Source organism: Equus quagga, chromosome 3, assembly GCF_021613505.1.
Source record: "Equus quagga isolate Etosha38 chromosome 3, UCLA_HA_Equagga_1.0, whole genome shotgun sequence".
In the NCBI taxonomy this organism is placed as follows: Eukaryota; Metazoa; Chordata; class Mammalia; order Perissodactyla; family Equidae; genus Equus; species Equus quagga.
In genome coordinates, this window is record NC_060269.1 from 96,939,265 (window position 1) to 96,956,156 (window position 16,892).

The 16,892-nt window shown below is 44.2% G+C and overlaps 1 protein-coding gene and 1 long non-coding RNA gene across 2 annotated transcripts in view; both read right to left on the reverse strand.

Annotated features, from left to right (window-relative positions):
* Positions 1-1,688: 1,688 nt before the first annotated feature.
* LOC124236907 (uncharacterized) lies at positions 1,689-6,811 on the reverse strand. The gene is made up of 3 exons (XR_006887871.1): positions 6,735-6,811; positions 5,881-5,967; positions 1,689-3,170 (listed from the first exon to the last, which is right to left on the reverse strand). It is a non-coding gene; the product is annotated as an uncharacterized LOC124236907 (long non-coding RNA).
* A 3,081-nt stretch (positions 6,812-9,892) lies between these two features.
* PARM1 (prostate androgen-regulated mucin-like protein 1) overlaps positions 9,893-16,892 on the reverse strand; it is a 107,313-nt gene continuing 100,313 nt past the window's right edge. The window contains exon 4 of the mRNA XM_046655876.1: positions 9,893-13,804. Coding sequence (XP_046511832.1) covers positions 13,720-13,804 — 85 coding nt within the window. The 3' untranslated portion in view covers positions 9,893-13,719. The remainder of the gene's footprint in view (positions 13,805-16,892) is intronic.

The window sequence follows — 16,892 nt, forward strand, 5'->3', positions numbered from 1 at the left end:
GCTAAATATAAATAGGTTTTTAGTTAAAGGATTGTAAACATACTTCATGTCTTCTCTTTGTTTGTTTAAGCTCTTCGAACTTGTGACTTCAACTTTTCCAACACCGGGCTATTTTCTCTGGACGCAGGCTTGTATATTTCAGGAGAAATGTGCAGACGTAGACCTCAGCATCCATGGCCCTGCATTGGGATCCCCTTCAGACCAACAAAAACTAGCTTTTATCTGACTTCATTAGGAAAGAGTAAACAAACTTGAGGATATTTGGAAGTCTTTTCAAGAGTCAGAAATACTTTAATAACCCTCCAAACTGCTACTGACATTTTAAAATTTGATTATGCAAAGAACTTCATCTCTGGGATGTGGAATTACCTACTGCCAAAAATAACTCAGTGGAGACCTGGAATCTTTTTCCAATTCTGAGAGAAGCGACGTTAGTGGGATTAGTTAACAGACCAGAATCTGCATTTTCAGCAAAGACAGCATATGTGATTAATGGAATATTTGGAAACAGACACCGCCTGACTTAGGATGGCTTAACTTGAGAAGTGCTGTCTTTATAGGCTTATCATAAGCAGCACTTTCATCATAACGAACAAACTTTGTATTGATGAATACTTAACAGCTGAAGCTGACGTGCTTTTAAATAGACTTAAGTCAATGTAAATAGTGATAAAACAACGTGGTGTGCTGATTTGAAAGGTGAAAAAACTTCTCATGATATGAATTCATGATTGGCTAAAGAGCATGCTTCTGAACTAAGCCATAAATTCTTAGCTTATCGATAAGGCATTAATTGTCACTTTTTTTTTTAGGTGAGAAAGATTGGCTCTGAGCTATCATCTATTGCCAATCTTCCTCTTTTTGGTTGAGGAAGATTGGTGTTGAGCTAATAACCATGCCAATCTTCCTCTATTTTGTATGTGGGATGCCACCACAGCATGGCTTGATGAGTGGTGTGTAGGTCCACGCCTGGGTTTCAAACCTGTGAACCCCGGGCCACCAAAGTGGAACATGCGAGTCTAACCACTGCACCACTGGGCTGGCTCCTGATTGTCACTTTTTAAAACTCTTATGAACAGAGCTGGGGAACCATCAGGAAAAGGTGGTAAGTGGAGTAAGGGATGGTTTCATCATTCAGAAAGATAACTGCCGGCAAATTTCAGATTTCAGAGGAAGCTGGAAGGGCTGACATAAAGACATGGAAGGCTTCTCTGGAGAAGTTCGCTGAAGTCTTGGAAGATGAAGGCTACTGTTTAAGACAGGTGTTTCATGTTTTTGAAAAGGGAGCAGGAGATCACTGTAAGAGAGGTCACCTTTGAAACTCCTCCTTTAGAATTGACCATTTGCACTCATTAACTCATCAGTGGAAAATTTTGCCCCAAGTGAACAAAATATTGAACATTTCCAGGGTCCTCGGAGCAATGAAAATGGCTGATTCTGATGACTAAGAAACTTACCAGGAGAAGAAAGCATTTTCAGTTCACATTTCACTGGACTCATGTTTTCAGGAACCAAACCCTTAGCCTATGCTCACTTCCACCCCCAGATATTTTCAAATATAGATTTATATTATGTGTTTGGTTTTATATATTAAATATATGTTTATCAAAGACTGTATCCAAAGTGAGGGGATTTTCTTTTCATGATTATTTGCATTTTAATTACATGAAATGGATTTTCAGGAACAAAACTCCAATTCAAGAGTCAACTGTGGAACTCTCTTACCTGTCATCCAGAAACTTTATTATAAATCGTGCGTCAACAATATCTGTGTTTCTAATTCTAGTTTATCGTTTCTTCTGAGGCACAGAGAAATGAAATGAAGAGATGGGGTTCACAGTTATTGAACACCATGCCTAGAGGATCTTATTCAGTCTTTATGAACACCACTGCCCAGTAGGTATTATCAACTATACTTGTTTAGGTGAGGACTCTGAGGCTCCAGGAGCTTGAGTGATGGGCCCAGGGTTATTAAAGTTAGTAATTGGCAGAACCGAGACTTAAGGGCAAGCTTATTTTCATATGCTGTTATTGCCAATAATCTATCCTACGAGAAGATAAAAATATGGCATTAAATTATTAATTTTAAAGTAACCATTGTGACATTTACTTCTTTTTATCCCAAAATATGCCTCGCTCAGTGGTGGGCACACAGTAGTGTCCAACAGCGGTAGGTCAAGAAACGGACACAGGATGCTATTTGGAACTGAGCACCCAGGCTCCGGAGCCGAAACCCGGGCTCAGTTCCTGGATTCACCGTTATCCGAATATGTACCCCGTGGCAAGTCAGTTTCCTCGTATGGTAAAATGGGGATAACAATATCCATCTTTTAGGGTGGATGTGAGGATTAATTGGGTTGATGCTAGTAAGTCACTTAGAGTAGTGTCTGGTACATCATAAGTTCTCAGCGAGTATTAGACAGATTCTACCACATTGTAACTGTGTGAACTTGGGCGTGCCTCAGTTTCCTCATCTGTAAAATATGGCAAAATAATTTATCGTGCATGGCGATTTTATTTGGCAAGCATGTACTTTTATAGTCTTTGCTCTGTGCTCTGCCCTGTGCAGGTATTAACTCTAACTTTCATAGCAGCCTAATGAGGCAGATACCATTCCTATCCTCATTTACAGATGAAGCAACTGAGGAACTGGGAGGTTAAATATTTCTTTCAAGGTAACACAACTGGTAATTAACTGAGTTGAGATTCAAACCTAGACACTCTAGCTCCGGAGTCTGAGTTTGTACTGATTACTCTGTGCTACGGATGCAGTGAAACAATATTTGTAAAGCATCTGTCGAATTCCTGACACATAGCAGAAGCTTAGTAGATGTCAGCTCCTCTCCCATCTTCTCATTAAATATCTTTAGAAATTCTCATGGAATGCAAAATGATATGAATTTATCAGCTGGCCTACATGTTTTCCTAAAATATCCAAGTTTGTGTAATAGCAGCATCCCTGAGTTCTTTAGGGGTGCCCAGAAATATGCGAACATACCTCTCTCTGATTAGGCCCATCTCAGATCATCTTTTCTGTTGACACGTTGGAGTTCCCGGAAGCCAGACATCAGGATGCACTGCGGTGTGTGCCGTGATACCCTGTAGAGCAGCTGTCAGGGATGACAGTCTGGAGCAGAACAGCTGGAGGGCAGAGCTGATGCTTCTAATGACTGAGAACAAGTAATGGAGATGAGGCAGCCAAAGGAATGGTGTCTGACTGCGGCGCGCACCACCCCATGCTGTTGTGCAGAGCTCCTTGATGAGGACGCTGTAAGAATTCTAGATGGGACAATTCTGTGCTGTGCGGGACTGTCCTGATAGAATCAATCTGAGTTATTTCATACATTGTAGGATTTGTAGCATCCTTGACTCCCAGATACTGAATGCTAGTAACTCCACCTAGCAACAACTAAAAATCAAAACTGGAATATGTTGCCCGGGGGTAAGAGATGGTGTTATCACCTCTATTGAAAACTGCTCCCTGTCTGGCCTTTGGGGTTTACCTGGGATTATGAGCAGAAGGCTTCATTATCTATTGCCTTCTGCTCAAAATCAGGGGGCAGCCAGGAACCCCTAGCATCAGTGCCACCTGGGAGCTGATTACAAATGCAGAATCTTAGGTCCCCTCCTCAACCTCTGGATCAGCATCTGCATTTTAACAAGATCCCCAGTGATTTGCATACAGATTATGGTTTGAGAAACATTGTCTTACTAGATGGAACATGGACTTTGGAGTAAGAAGATCCAGGGTTGAAATTGAGACTCTGCCTCTTACTAGCTGTGTGACCATGGGAAGATCGCTTAACCTTTCTGAGCCTCAGTTTCTTCATCTCTAAAAAGATTTTAATACTTTCCCCATGCTGTAGGCATACAATAAGCACTCAATAAATATCATTTCCCTTCTCCCCGATCCCTTCCACCAGGGAACACAGTCAGGAAAACCAGTTTAGTTCTTTGGTGATCATTAGTGAATTATTATCATAGGATATTGTGGCAAGATGAAGAGAAGATGATGTTCATTCTCTCCCTCTGTCTCCTCTTTCCTCACTCTGCTGCGTTCTTCCATAGTTATAGACACAGTACTTATCAAGTTCTAGCCAGGGCATCGCTGGGCCATGACAAACACTGGAAGAGTGGGCTGGTTGGGTGTGACCAGGAGTGGGAGAGTACAGCTCTCCCGGTTCAAACAGGTTAGTTCAGTGGAACAAATTACATTTCCAAGGTAAGATTTGGGACTGCCGGCAAAGGTTGGACTGGAAAGGAAGAGTCTAGAGGTCACGATCAGGTCCAGGGAGTTGATTAGGCAGAGGGTGGGGGAAGAAGGATCAGAGAGATGTCTGGGACCAAGGAAGATGGAAATAAGCCTGTCAGGACACTTTCAGATGCTTTCTCTACATCCTCTTCTGTGCTCCCAGTGTGCCCTGCACGTGACTCCACCAGGGTACCCATCACTCTGGACGGAAACACAGATCTGACTTTTTTATTATTAGATTGAAAGGATTTTGAGGATGAATATTATCTTACAGATTGTCTCCTGTTTCACTTGTTTATATATCTAGGATGTATAAATGGGTACTGTCTGCAATGATGAAAGAGCGAACAAAGTTGTGCCTCCAGTGCTACAATCCCATCGCAGTGCATTCCTTACAGGAACCCACGGGGCCTTTAACAGAGCCAACAGTGAGGCGCTCCCTGAGCAAACGCATCCTCGTTGGTCTCCAATCCTACAAGCCTCTGTCAGGGAGCAGCCTGGGTGTCCCACTGCCCCTCTCTTCTCACTGCTAGTGTCCTATGCATAGAGAAGGAACCCAGGGGAAAGGACGGAGAGTTGGCAGAATCTCTACCCACCAGGTCTCCTTTGCTCACGGTTTTGACTGTGGTTGGATTGAGAGCCTGTTACTTTGCAGGGAACCAGCTGCCTCAGTTTCCAGGAGCTCAGAGAGGCTAGGAAAGATTGATTGTGCCTTTCTTTACTGGAGAGCTACCTGCTGGCCCCATGGGATGGCTCAGGAAGTCAGTCCCGAAGAAGTTAGCTCAGGGATTTACCTGGACTCTGATGGGAGGGTGGAAACCGGCCTACGGGAGACAGGCATAAAACGCAGCCTCTCCACTCTGGAGATGAGGCCATGCCCCCGAGTAGAGCTGCTTAATGAGCTTGGCTGCTTTCCAGAAATGGATGTTCAGGAGGAGAGGGCACAACCCCTCCATCAGGCCTGGGCCTCAGGACCTGAGATTAGTTGCCACTGAGGATTACTCATCCTGTGACAGTTAAATGTGTTTGATTTCATTGCAGATCAGCTCCACAGCTTGTTATCATGCTCAGCAAAACTGTCTGCGGCCCGGAGTTTCCTCACGGGAGGGGAAGGATGGGGGACTTGCTGGGTGTGGAGGGAGGAATGGCCTGTGGACCTTCTATGTTGAAAGTGGATAAATCAAAGGAAACCTGGCTCTTACTCTCTCCCACTCTTCCTAGCAGATCTTTTGTCTAATTCTGGCTTTCTGAAGAATGCATCGTTCTCCTGAGAAGACCCCAAGCAGAGATGGGCAGAGATGGGAGGCATTGGGGGGTGGATGAGGGTGGGGAGAGACCCAGGGCTCCACCTGAAGCAAGCTAAGTGCTGAGAATGGTTTTGAGCCCCTTCTCTACACTCACCCCGCACACTTTTCTATTTCTCTTTGCGGGGGGCTGGAGGGATGGGCAGGACAGAGGAAAGAGCAATGAAAGTAGGGAGTCTTTGCCACTTTATTTACAATGTGAACTGTTTCCTCTCTCTTTTTCTTTTGTTCATTTCTTTGCTGTTTTTAAATTTTTCAAATGGTAGAAACAGTATCCAGCTCAGTAGCTCCCTTTCTCTTTTCCAGTCCCCAAATTTTACTCACATTTTGACGGAAGGTTTGAGTCATACTGCCATGTAAAGAACATGGCCAGGTGAGATGTTGACTGAGGACGAAGAGAACATGCAACGGCTGGTGGAAGAAGAAAGTTATAAATACCAACATGGGCACGTGACTAATTGCAGAAAGGAAGTCTTCATAACTACGCACAATCTCTTCTTTGCTTTGAGAGAGATATATATATATATATATATATATATATATATATTAATCAGCTCTTTTTCTCTCCTTCCTCATTCCTCCTCTAGCCAATATAAAGTGTTAGCCCTAGAATTTGGCATTTAGGTCATAGGATATCAAAGGAAGATTGCATCTGAACTAAGAAAGAAGTGAACATTCCCAGAGATAAAGCAACTATGGGATACTGTGTGTTTCTTTTAGAGGGTAAGGGGGCATCTTCAGTTGTGTAAGGGACAGTCACATCATGTCAGGAATAATGTGATGTTGTTACTGTCCTTTTTGGGAAGTTCTAATCTGGGGTAAGAAGCGTGGACTGTGCTCATTTGTTTATTTTCAGCTCAGCATCCCTCCACCCTTTTCTAAGATCTCCTTTTCAACACGGAGGGGAAGCCAGGAACCGCGTCTCTTGCAGGAGGGGAAGCCAGGAACCGCGTCTCTTGCAGTTCCCTTTCCTGTGTGGCTCTGGCTAGAGCTTGTTCACGAGAGGTTCTCGGGCGAGATCTGCACAATGGAGAAAAGGCAAAGCCATTCTCGAAAACTGTCTCCGTCAGGGATGGAGGCAGCTGTGGCTTCCCAGTGAGCTCTCGAGGACCGCTGCCTCACTGCCACAGCCGGAGAGGGTGGCAGCTTCCCAGAGACCCAAGAATCTCAGCACTTACCTGCTGGTGGCTCCTCTAACCTTTATTCTTGCCGTTCTTACAATGTTTGTAAGACAGTAATAAATGGAGAAGTGCTTTCTGTTTTCCCCGTTCAGGCTGTGTCCTGGCACTGGGGCTGGGGGTGGGCATTTGTCTCACACCACTTGACAACACCTGGCTTCTGATTGATTTGAACTTTTCAACACTCTGCCTGGCAATGTTTGCTGTGAATTCTGTCCAAGTGCCAAGGCAGACGTGGCTAGTGAGAGAACAAGACAGTGGTCTGGACTGCCTCACCACCGCTGTTGTGTGGATCTGGTGACAAGGGAAAGGTCAGCCTGGAGTCCCCTGCTGTTGAGTTGATGGCTGTCAGGTGGGTGACCTTGGCTGGAAGTGTCAGAATCTAGATAGAGGCAGCTCAGAGCCTACCAGGCTGGCTGCCCTAAGGGCGGGCCCCTTTGGCCACTCCAGAAACCTTCCTTCAGGGAGGGACCTTGCTTCTGCGGTGGGTACCCAGCCTTGGCCTCAGGTTGTCCCACACTGAGTTCAGACAGGGATGGGCCTGAGTGCGCGAGCCATGAGCCTCTGGCACAGAGTGAGGGCTCTGTGGTCAAGAGCACGGACTCTGGAGGCTGATGTTGGCCTTTGAATTCCGCCCCACCACTTACTAGCTGTGTGACCTTTGGCAAATTTCTACACCTGTGACCCTTAGTTTTCTCATCAGTACAATGAAGATGTTAATAATATCTATGTCACAGGCATGATAATCTCCATGTAAAGTGCTTATAACAGTATCTGGCTCACAGTAAGTGCCACGTGAGAATAAGCTATCATTATCATTATGACACCAAAAAAGACAAGTTGGCATGATGATGGAGCCTTAGGTAAGAGGGGAATGATTCCGAGGGCAGCATCCCTGGCCCTGCTGTGGACTACCACTGGACTCCTGTGGAGAGCAGGGAGGCTGCAAATGGGAACTTGAGAGGAGTTCGCTAAAATTCTGGGAGACAGAGCAGCCCTGTGTTGGTGCCCTAACAGAATGGGGAGAGGCGGGCTCCCCTCTTGGTAGAGACCACAGCCCAGCAGGGCAGCAGGAGTCAGCAGGAAGGTGAGTGCCTGGCAGGGAACATGTGCTCGGGAGTTGACTAGGCTTGGTCTGGTCTGCATGCCAGATGCCCTCAAGACTGCCCAAAATAGCTAAGGGGGACTTTGGAAGGGCCCATTTTAGCAGGAGCTGTGAGAGTCTTAAGAGCTGGGTTATACTTACATCAGATACCAGTCCCTTGAGTGGAAAATGACCAAAGGCTCTGGTAACAGACGGACCTGGTTTGAATCCCACCTCTGACACTTTCTACTGTAAATACTAGGAGAGCAGGAGCCATCTTACTCATTATGAAGTACACAGGATTCAGTATAGGCATGAACGAATTTACTATTCTGGAACCTCAGTTTTCCCACCTGTTAGATGGAGAGAGTGTAATGACCACTAAAGCTGATGCAGGCATTACTTTAGATGATGCCCACAGGCACCTCGAGTCCTGAATGAATATTACATTCCTTCATTTTTATAGTAAATATTCAGTATCTTGCTTAAAATAGAAACACATTTGTTGACCCAAACTGATTAACACTTTTTCAGCGTGGTAAATGTAGTCCATTCTACACCTGCCAAAGACTAGAGCCTTTAAGAGACGAGATCATTCCTCTCACAGGTTTGACCAGTGCTTTGCAGGCGTCATTTATGACTCAATACTTTCTGACAAAAATCAAAATATAGTTAACTATTGGTTAGTATATTGAATTTTAGGAGAGTAAAAGATTGCAGATAGGTTACTAAACAATCAAAGCAGATTATGATCTAACTTGGAAAAGTTATAATACAGGAGAAAAAAATCTTGATTTGGACCCAAAATTCATAATATGTAAACACTACATATTATTATTAGGCCTTTTCTTTCTATGCACATTTAAAGTGCTGACTGACCCAGTTCAGGCAAGGTTGGAATAATGGAGTCTTCACTTGCTTTTGTGCCCATGGCAAGGCCTCAAGAAATGACTGAGGGCCAGCTTAAGTGGTTAGGTTTGGCCTGCTCTGCTTTGGCAGCCCAGGTTTGGTTCTCAGGTGTGGACCCACACCACTTGTCAGCTGCTGTGGTGGCGGCTTGCATATAGAAAGAAGACTGGCACAGATGTTAGCTCAGGGTGAATCTTCCTCAGCAAAAAAGAAAAGAAATGACTGTAATCAGTGGGGAAGGGCCTGTTTCACGTTTGGTCCTCTTTCTCCATCTCAACTCTTCCTCCATGCTCTGCCCCTGGAAGCCAGGTAATTAAACTTACTAAATCTGACCTGAAGTTTACATCCACTATCAAGTCAATAAGCTCTAGGGGCCGGCCCAGTGGCGCAGTGGTTAAGTTCACACGTTCTGCTTCGGTGGCCCGGGGTTTGCTAGTTCAGATCCTGGGTGCGGACATGGCATCGCGTGGCAAGCCATGCTGTGGCAGGTGTCCCACATATAAAGTAGAGGAAGATGGGCATGGATGTCAGCTCAGGGCCAGTCTTCCTCAGCAAAAAGAGGAGGATTGGCGGCAGATGTTAGCTCAGGGCTAATCTTCCTCAAAAAAAAAAAAAAACAAAAGAAAAATAAGCTCTAGTTTGCAGGTGGTTCCATTTCTCTCCTATGTTGCAAAACGCATGGGCTTTGTTGTTGCTCTTTTCTTCAGAATCAGAATAATCTTTGGTTAGCTTCTGGGGGTTGAAATTCTATTCCGGATGATTGAAACTCCTTGCTATTTAACAGTCAGATAAGCATGGGTTTGCTGAACTTAATTTTTGAAGAACAAAGTAAGTATCGAATGTTCTATTAATGCCAATATCCCTTAATATGACTTGATTATGTACCACTATTTATTGAATCAAAGTGTTTATTTTTACATCTATTTTACAAGGCATGGTGTATAGTTAAAATCATGCTTGGGAAGTTTCTTCATTTCTGACATCCTTCAATTCTGTTTCAAGATCAGAGAAACCTTCGTGATCTGCAGAAAATATTATTTATTGATGTGGGATAAATATTCTTTAAGAACAAGCCAGGGCTAATTAATACGAGAAGTACTGAGCATACCAACTGAATGGCCTCAATAACAAAACATATCAAAATGTGAATCACCACTGTCAGATGCAAGCTTTTAACAACTTTAATTGATATAATTATAATTAGTATGCAATGTCTTACAACAAATGTAGATACAGTGACATCAAATATCAAAGAAGTTGCACATCTTTCTATCTTTAAATGTCGGCTAACTCACCCCAAGAAAGCAATCTGGCATTGGTCTCTTGGTTAGCACAATTACCAATATCAACTAGCACTTTAAAATCAAAGTTGAAATGGTACATTCATTTGCCAAAAAGAGGTTAAAGGCAAAGAAGGTGAACCAACGTGCAAATTAGCATCTGGCCCCACTGAAAAATTTATTTCCCAGATGCGAGGGATTGAACCATGCACCCTTGCAAGCAAGATGAAGGGCAAATAGATGACCTCAAACCAAAATTAACCCCACAAAGAACCTAGAAGACTTCAGGATGGTAAAGGCCAGAGGTATACTGCTGTTAGTGTTCAGGTGTCAATACTGTGTTACTCCAACCTCCTGGATCCTAACTCAATAGTCCATGAGACCTATGTCCTGGGCCATCCTTTCATTTGGAGATGAAAACCATCCTTTGTGGTCCCAGGCTCGGTTAACCCTGCAGTCAGTCAGCTGTTCTGGCGGGTAGCCCAGAGTTGTAACAGCTGTCTGATGTGGCTACGATATAGCTGTTTTATAGATTTAAGTAAAAACAACACACCAGTATAACAACAAACAAGAAACTGAGATCCCTTATATATCTATGTGATACTTAAAATGTCCGTAAATATTTTTCTCCAGAAACTGAAAACACTGTAGACATGATTTTGTTAGTCCTCACAACACATTTGTGAGGTAGCATGGGGTGAGGTCAATATGAAGGCATCACCTCCACTGAAGAAATGACGACACAGATGTCCAGGGAGAGCAGGAGACTTCATCAGGGCCATGGGGAAAGACAACAAAGTTGAGTCCCACTCTCTCCTCATCTGCCATCTACGGTAGAGAGGAGGCGGCTTGCCTCCCTCCTGCTCTGACATTCTCTCCAACCCTCTAGGACTACTCCTATCCCTGCACGGCATGTCCTTGATTTAGATCCACTGGAGCCATTTCCCTTGAGGAGACCCGAACAGACTCTCTCCCTGAGGTAAAGGACGTCAATTTTCGGCATATTTTTCGGGGGTGGGGGGCTGTGTGTGTGTTTTAAGCAACGTTTGTTGAATACAGTTAAAACCTTGTGGCCAACTCAAAAAACAGAAAAAATGCACTTGGAAACATACGGTTCAACCTATAGATATTTTAAACTAACACAACAAAGAGTGTTAGAGTTTTTACGGGAAGCTGTCACCTTGCTCAGTATATCTGCTTTAGGTCCAGATCCCTCTCTTTGCCATAAGGATTTGGAAGTTAATAAGAGCAACAAAACCATAAAGTGCTCTTGCACAATAGCAGTCTTTAGTAAGGAAAGATGCTGAGTCTGTGGTTTATAATTGGCCAGGATTCCCTGGGAAGAGGCCGGTCCTCCACCCAGTGTTTCTGACTGAAGCAACATCCAGAAGAGCACCTCTCCAAAGGTGTTTCGTGGACATTTTGTCAAAATGCTTGTGGTTGAGGGAGAAAATATGTATGGAATGTCCTCCTTTTATTGAATTGTCCTTTGGGAAACTGAAGGTGTCTAAAGGGGGTGAGGGGGGGAAGAGGGACAATTATTCAGGCCACGCACGACCAGAGGGGCACCCTTGATCATTCCTGGCTATTTTTCTGAGAGTGTCCACTTGTTTTGTTTTTTAATAATCAGATATATCAGAACTCCTGGAAACTGACTTCTTCTTCCCCACGCCTGTTGTGAAACACCTCTGGGGGTTGCTCACTCTCATTTGATATCTAAGGAGTTGAGGAATAATTTCTTTTCAGAGTGTGGGATGGCAGGTTGTGGAAAGTGGCACGGATCCTAGTGTCTCTGACACCAGGGAGGTTTAGAACAGCATGGCAATGGGGGTTTTCATGTCAGGACTTTGCTGGGCCACAGCGAGTGGAAGGATGAGCTGAGGGTCAAGTTTCTGGAAACTAAACAGAGTCATGGCAGCAGGTCCAAGTTTAGAAATAAAAATTGATCCAGTTTCAAGTTCTTTATGACACTGTAGGACAATATAACACATTTTGTAATAGGACCCAATATATGTTTCTATTCCATGAAATCAGGACATAAGACGCCAGTTGCTACTATCAGGTGTGACAGGAGGACAGAGTTAGAGCCATGAAATAAAGCTATCCAGAAAACAGAAATGAAAAGGCAACCATGCATGCCAAAAACAACCCATGAGCCAACAAACTAAATGCTTTTTAGATAGAAATTGAACAAATCATTTCAGTTAGTTAACATAAAAAATATTACTAATCTGGGAATGTCTCGTTTTGTCACAACGGGCATTGTAATAAATCAGGGCTTCTTAAACTCAGCACTATTGACGTTTGGGCCAGACAATTCTTTGTTGTGGTGGGCTATTCTGTGCATCATAGCATGCTGACTGCACCCACGGTTTCCACCCACTAGCAGCACCCGCAACCTGTGGCACTCAAAAACCTCACCGGATATTTTGAAGTGTCCCCTGAGGGAAGCAAAGTCGCCTGCTGGTTGAGAACCACTGCAATAAATGGATGCCTGCAAAGATGACCAGTTCTTAAAATTCGTGATGCAGAATTTTAAGACTATACCCAGGGGTGTTCATTTATTAAACAGCAGAATTAACATGGTAAGTGTATGGGAAAAATAAATGGATTAATCAAGGTATCTGTTTCCTTTGGAAATGCCTCACTGAGCAATTACAGATAGACTAGCGCTTTAAAAAATTTTTTTTAAAACAGTTTATAGCCATTATCCAACAGACAGTAAGGCAGCGAACCAGTTGCTTTGTGGGTATAAAGCCAGGATTCTGTGGGCTCGTCCAAGGAATGGATGTCTCCGACAGTTACCGAGGGCTGATTCCCACTTCTCTAATGAGGTATTCGATGCACGTCAGCTCCCTCATTTACCTCCCACCCCCTCCACTCCCCGCTCTACACCCACTCCACATGCCTCTCACTTCTCTTCTATAACTAAACTCATCTCATAGCCTTCTCCTGTGGAACCACAACTCCGCTGAAGGCTTGTGGGCTGGGATTCCAGCTGCAGTTGACCAGAATGGGCATCCTTAGCAGAGAAACGTGGCCTGGAGGGGAGCAGAGGTAGAGGGCACGCTGAGACCTGACAGCAACCTGCCTCTCTGCCCTCGGCCTGTGGCCTCCTCCGGGGCACTTCTAGTTTCTTCTTTCATTAATTAGGCAGCTAAGAAGCTGGGATCCAGCTTGTAGAGCCAAGCAGGCATCCTGTCAGACACAACCAGATAAACAGATTGAAAAAGAATCTGAGAAACCCCTGCTTCCTTATCTGTAGGGGGAGGTCCTCCCAGTACTCATTTCCTTTCCCCTCATTGAGATTTAATGTAATTTCCTAAATGAAAGTTTAAGAAACACCACAAACAAAAAGTTCCCCTGAAAGTAACCCCCAGCCAAACAGCTTGATCCCTCTTCCTCAGTCCTCTCGCAGTGGGTCCTGCGGTGGGTCCAGAAGCCTCCGCCATGGTGGTCTGGCCTGGCTGGCTCAAGGTTGGCTCATCTCAGCTGCAAATCAGCCTCCACCCACCTTTAAAGAATGATTCTTTTTGTACCAGAAAGGGGAAGTTGTAGCAGCCGGTGGAGAGGGAGGAAAACAAACAACCATACCAACAAAACAGGGCTTAAGATTGTCGCTCAGTGTGCGTCAGGTACTTGTTATTAATCTACTGGATAAGCACTTATAAATAAAGGACAGTTCTTCCTCATCGCAGGCCACGTTCCTCTGTTAGGAGTCGTCGTACAGAGGGTTGTTGTAGTTTCCCCAGGACCCGTAGTCGTGGTCATCCAAAAGCCTTCCGTAGGAGGAATGCCTGGTGGGAAGGAGGAGAGGGTTGTGGTTATTTGGAGAAGTTGCCCATCTAGGTCAGCCTAACACCCTGCAGCCTGAACGGGGAGGCTCACAGGGCCCACAAGAGGCATGACATGATTCTTGCTAGGACAACCCCTTGGCAACAGACCCACCCACCGTGGAGCCCCCAGTCTACGAACATTCTGTAAGTTACAACCGATCAGCTGGGAGCCTGACGGGCACCTTCCACGAGATCAGCGTGGTCCTTGTCTCTCTCCTTGACCTCCAGTCTTGGAGAAGGAGGAGGCCCCACTTGCATGGCTATTTAATAAGGAGTGGGAAAGAGAAGGTTGCATTCCTGGCATTTTGACTTAGGTGCTGGATTTAATTTTCCCTGAAATAATGACACAACCACAACCACCATTGCTCTCACCACCCCTCCTCACATTTATATAGTGCTTTACAATCTACAAAGTGCTCCTATGTTCTGTTTTTATTTGATCCTTAAAATAAAGCCATGGGGCAGGTATTGCTCATCCTTATTTCTCCGATGAGGAAAATGGGGCTCAGAGATGTTAACTGGCACACCCAAAGTCACCCACTGGAGCTGTGAGTCAAATCCCCACCTCCTGGATCTACGTCCAGTGTTCTGAGCTCAGCTTCCCAGAGTCTGATCAGCACCTTAGTTTAATGGCAATATGGATTTTATAGGCTTTCGTGGGTCATTGTGGGAACCTGCTCCACAATTAATACTATTTCTATTAGAAACTGAAGTCAGATTGTTATTACTCCTCTGTTCAAAACCTTTGAGTGGCTCCTCATCTCACACAGAGTAAAAGCCAACCTCATTACTGTGGTTTGCACAGCCCGACAGGATCTGGCCTCTATTACTCTTCTGAGCACGTCAGTCCCTCCTGCTCCCTCTGCTCCAACCACACTGGCCTCCTTGCTCTTTGCCCTCATGCCTGGCACAGTCTTGCCTCAGGGCCTTTGCACTTACCGTTCCCTCAGCATGGAACAGTTGTCCTCCAGATCTCCACATAGCTCATCCTCTCATCTCCTTCAAGTCTTTGCACAAACGTCCCCTCCTCAGTGAGGCCTTGCTTAAGAACTGTTTAAACTTGCAACTCCCAACCCCCGGCACTCCCAGTTTAATTTTTCTCATAGTATCCTCACCTTCTAACATATTATACAATATACTTATTTACTTTGTTATTGCCTCTCTCCCCTAACTAGACCATAAGTATGGAATACTTGCCTGTTCTGTTTGTTCTTAGCTCTATCTCCGGCACCTAGAAGAATACCTGGCACAGAGTAAGCCCTCAAAAAATGTCTGTGGAAGAAAAAGTGACTGGAAGAACAATACATCCTGAGAATCCAATCTGTTCACAGATGGGGAGAGTATTCCTGGAGAGTATTATGGTCATTTTAAGACTAAAACTAACACCAGGATTGGGAGAGCACCTCAAAATGAGCATCTGGTGCCGTGGAGGTTCATGCTAGCATGTGAACTATGACAGTTTGCCAGTGGAAATCCAGTGTGCTGTACAAACATGCCCGCTCCCCTTCATTTTTTTCTGAGTTAGATATGAAAATTAAACAGACTGAAAATACAGTCTGAGAGGCACAAAAAGCATTTGTTATACTTCTATCTGTTGCTAAAATAATGGCTGTCACTCGTCGGGAGCTCATTACATCTGCCAAGTATTTGAGAAAAGATGATCTAGTGTTTAAAAGAACCAGACCCTTGATGTACTGGTTTCAAACTCTTAGCCTTCAAAATTCTAGTTTCTGTCTTGAAGGCCGGCTCGCCTTTCCCAGTCCATACACTTGGAAACTGGAGGATGTCCTACAATATGCTTTGTTTTCTCTAAAGGCCCACATTCATTTCTGTGGGTGTGAGAAGGAAAGAGATCATAAACAGCACACCCCTGATCTTCTGATGGATGGGAATAAGGGAGGCCAGTTTTGGTAAATGAGGTCACCAGCGGCCATCCATCGCCAACTCTCCCCCCGCATTTGAAACCTCCAATTCCAATCAAATCCTTTAATAGGATGATTGAGAAATGGAAGCTGTAGAATAAACAAGTAAAAACCTGGGGGTTACAAGACTGGAGCTGGGCCTAAATGCAGCGTGACTTACTCCTGCAAGCCTGGCCAACAGCTACCTAACAACCATGCTCCTTTGTTGACAGGGCACTTCTGCCTCACCTTTGTATGGTAATTTAACTCTCCCAGCATTTTTATATCTAGGATATAATTTTATTTCCATAAAGTGTCAGTTGGGCCAATAAATGTATGTCCTTGAATGTTTTTAACCCCCTGCTTCTTCATCTATGAGATGGAGAAACTTAAAAAAAAAAAGGTGTGTTAAGGGTTGTTGGGAGGATTAAATGAGGTAACGGCTATGAAATGCTTGGCACATAGTAAATTCACAATAAATGTTGGCCGGTATTGCTTTTTAATTTTTATTGTAATGAAACTTACACAAGCACATGGCAAATCTGCAAACGGTAAAAAAAGGAATTGAATGAAAAGTGGGCTTCCCTCCTACCAGGAACACCTGAACCTACGCCCCAGGCATAGTTATAAAACCAGCGCCTTACATTATTGTGATTGGAATTTTTAAAAATTATTATCACGCTTGAGTGGGGTTAGAGGATTAAAAATCTTCTGGTCACCAGGTTTTACTGCTGATGGTTATTTTAGGCGACACGATTTGATCAGAGCCGTCCTTGAATCTGTGGTGTTATTAGAGCCGTCTAGGACACAAACACTAGTAAAATAAAGGAAAAAGATGGACCGTTCATTTTCTTTGCCTTCTCATTTGAATGAACAGTGAGTTGAGCAAAATACTGATAAATGAGGAAAGCAAAGCAAGAGATACAGAAAAACCGTATCTGGGAACGTACTGAACTCGTAGGGCTTGTTTCAATATATTAACGAGTCTAAACAAGAAGAAGCGAGTGTGCTGGGATTCAAGCCAGGTTTGGAGAAATCCTACAATGCTGTAGAAAGAGTAAGACAAACACATTTGTGTGTGTGTGTGTGTGATAAGGGAGAATAATTAATGATCATTTTAAACTATTTCTCCATGCCAGAACTTCTTA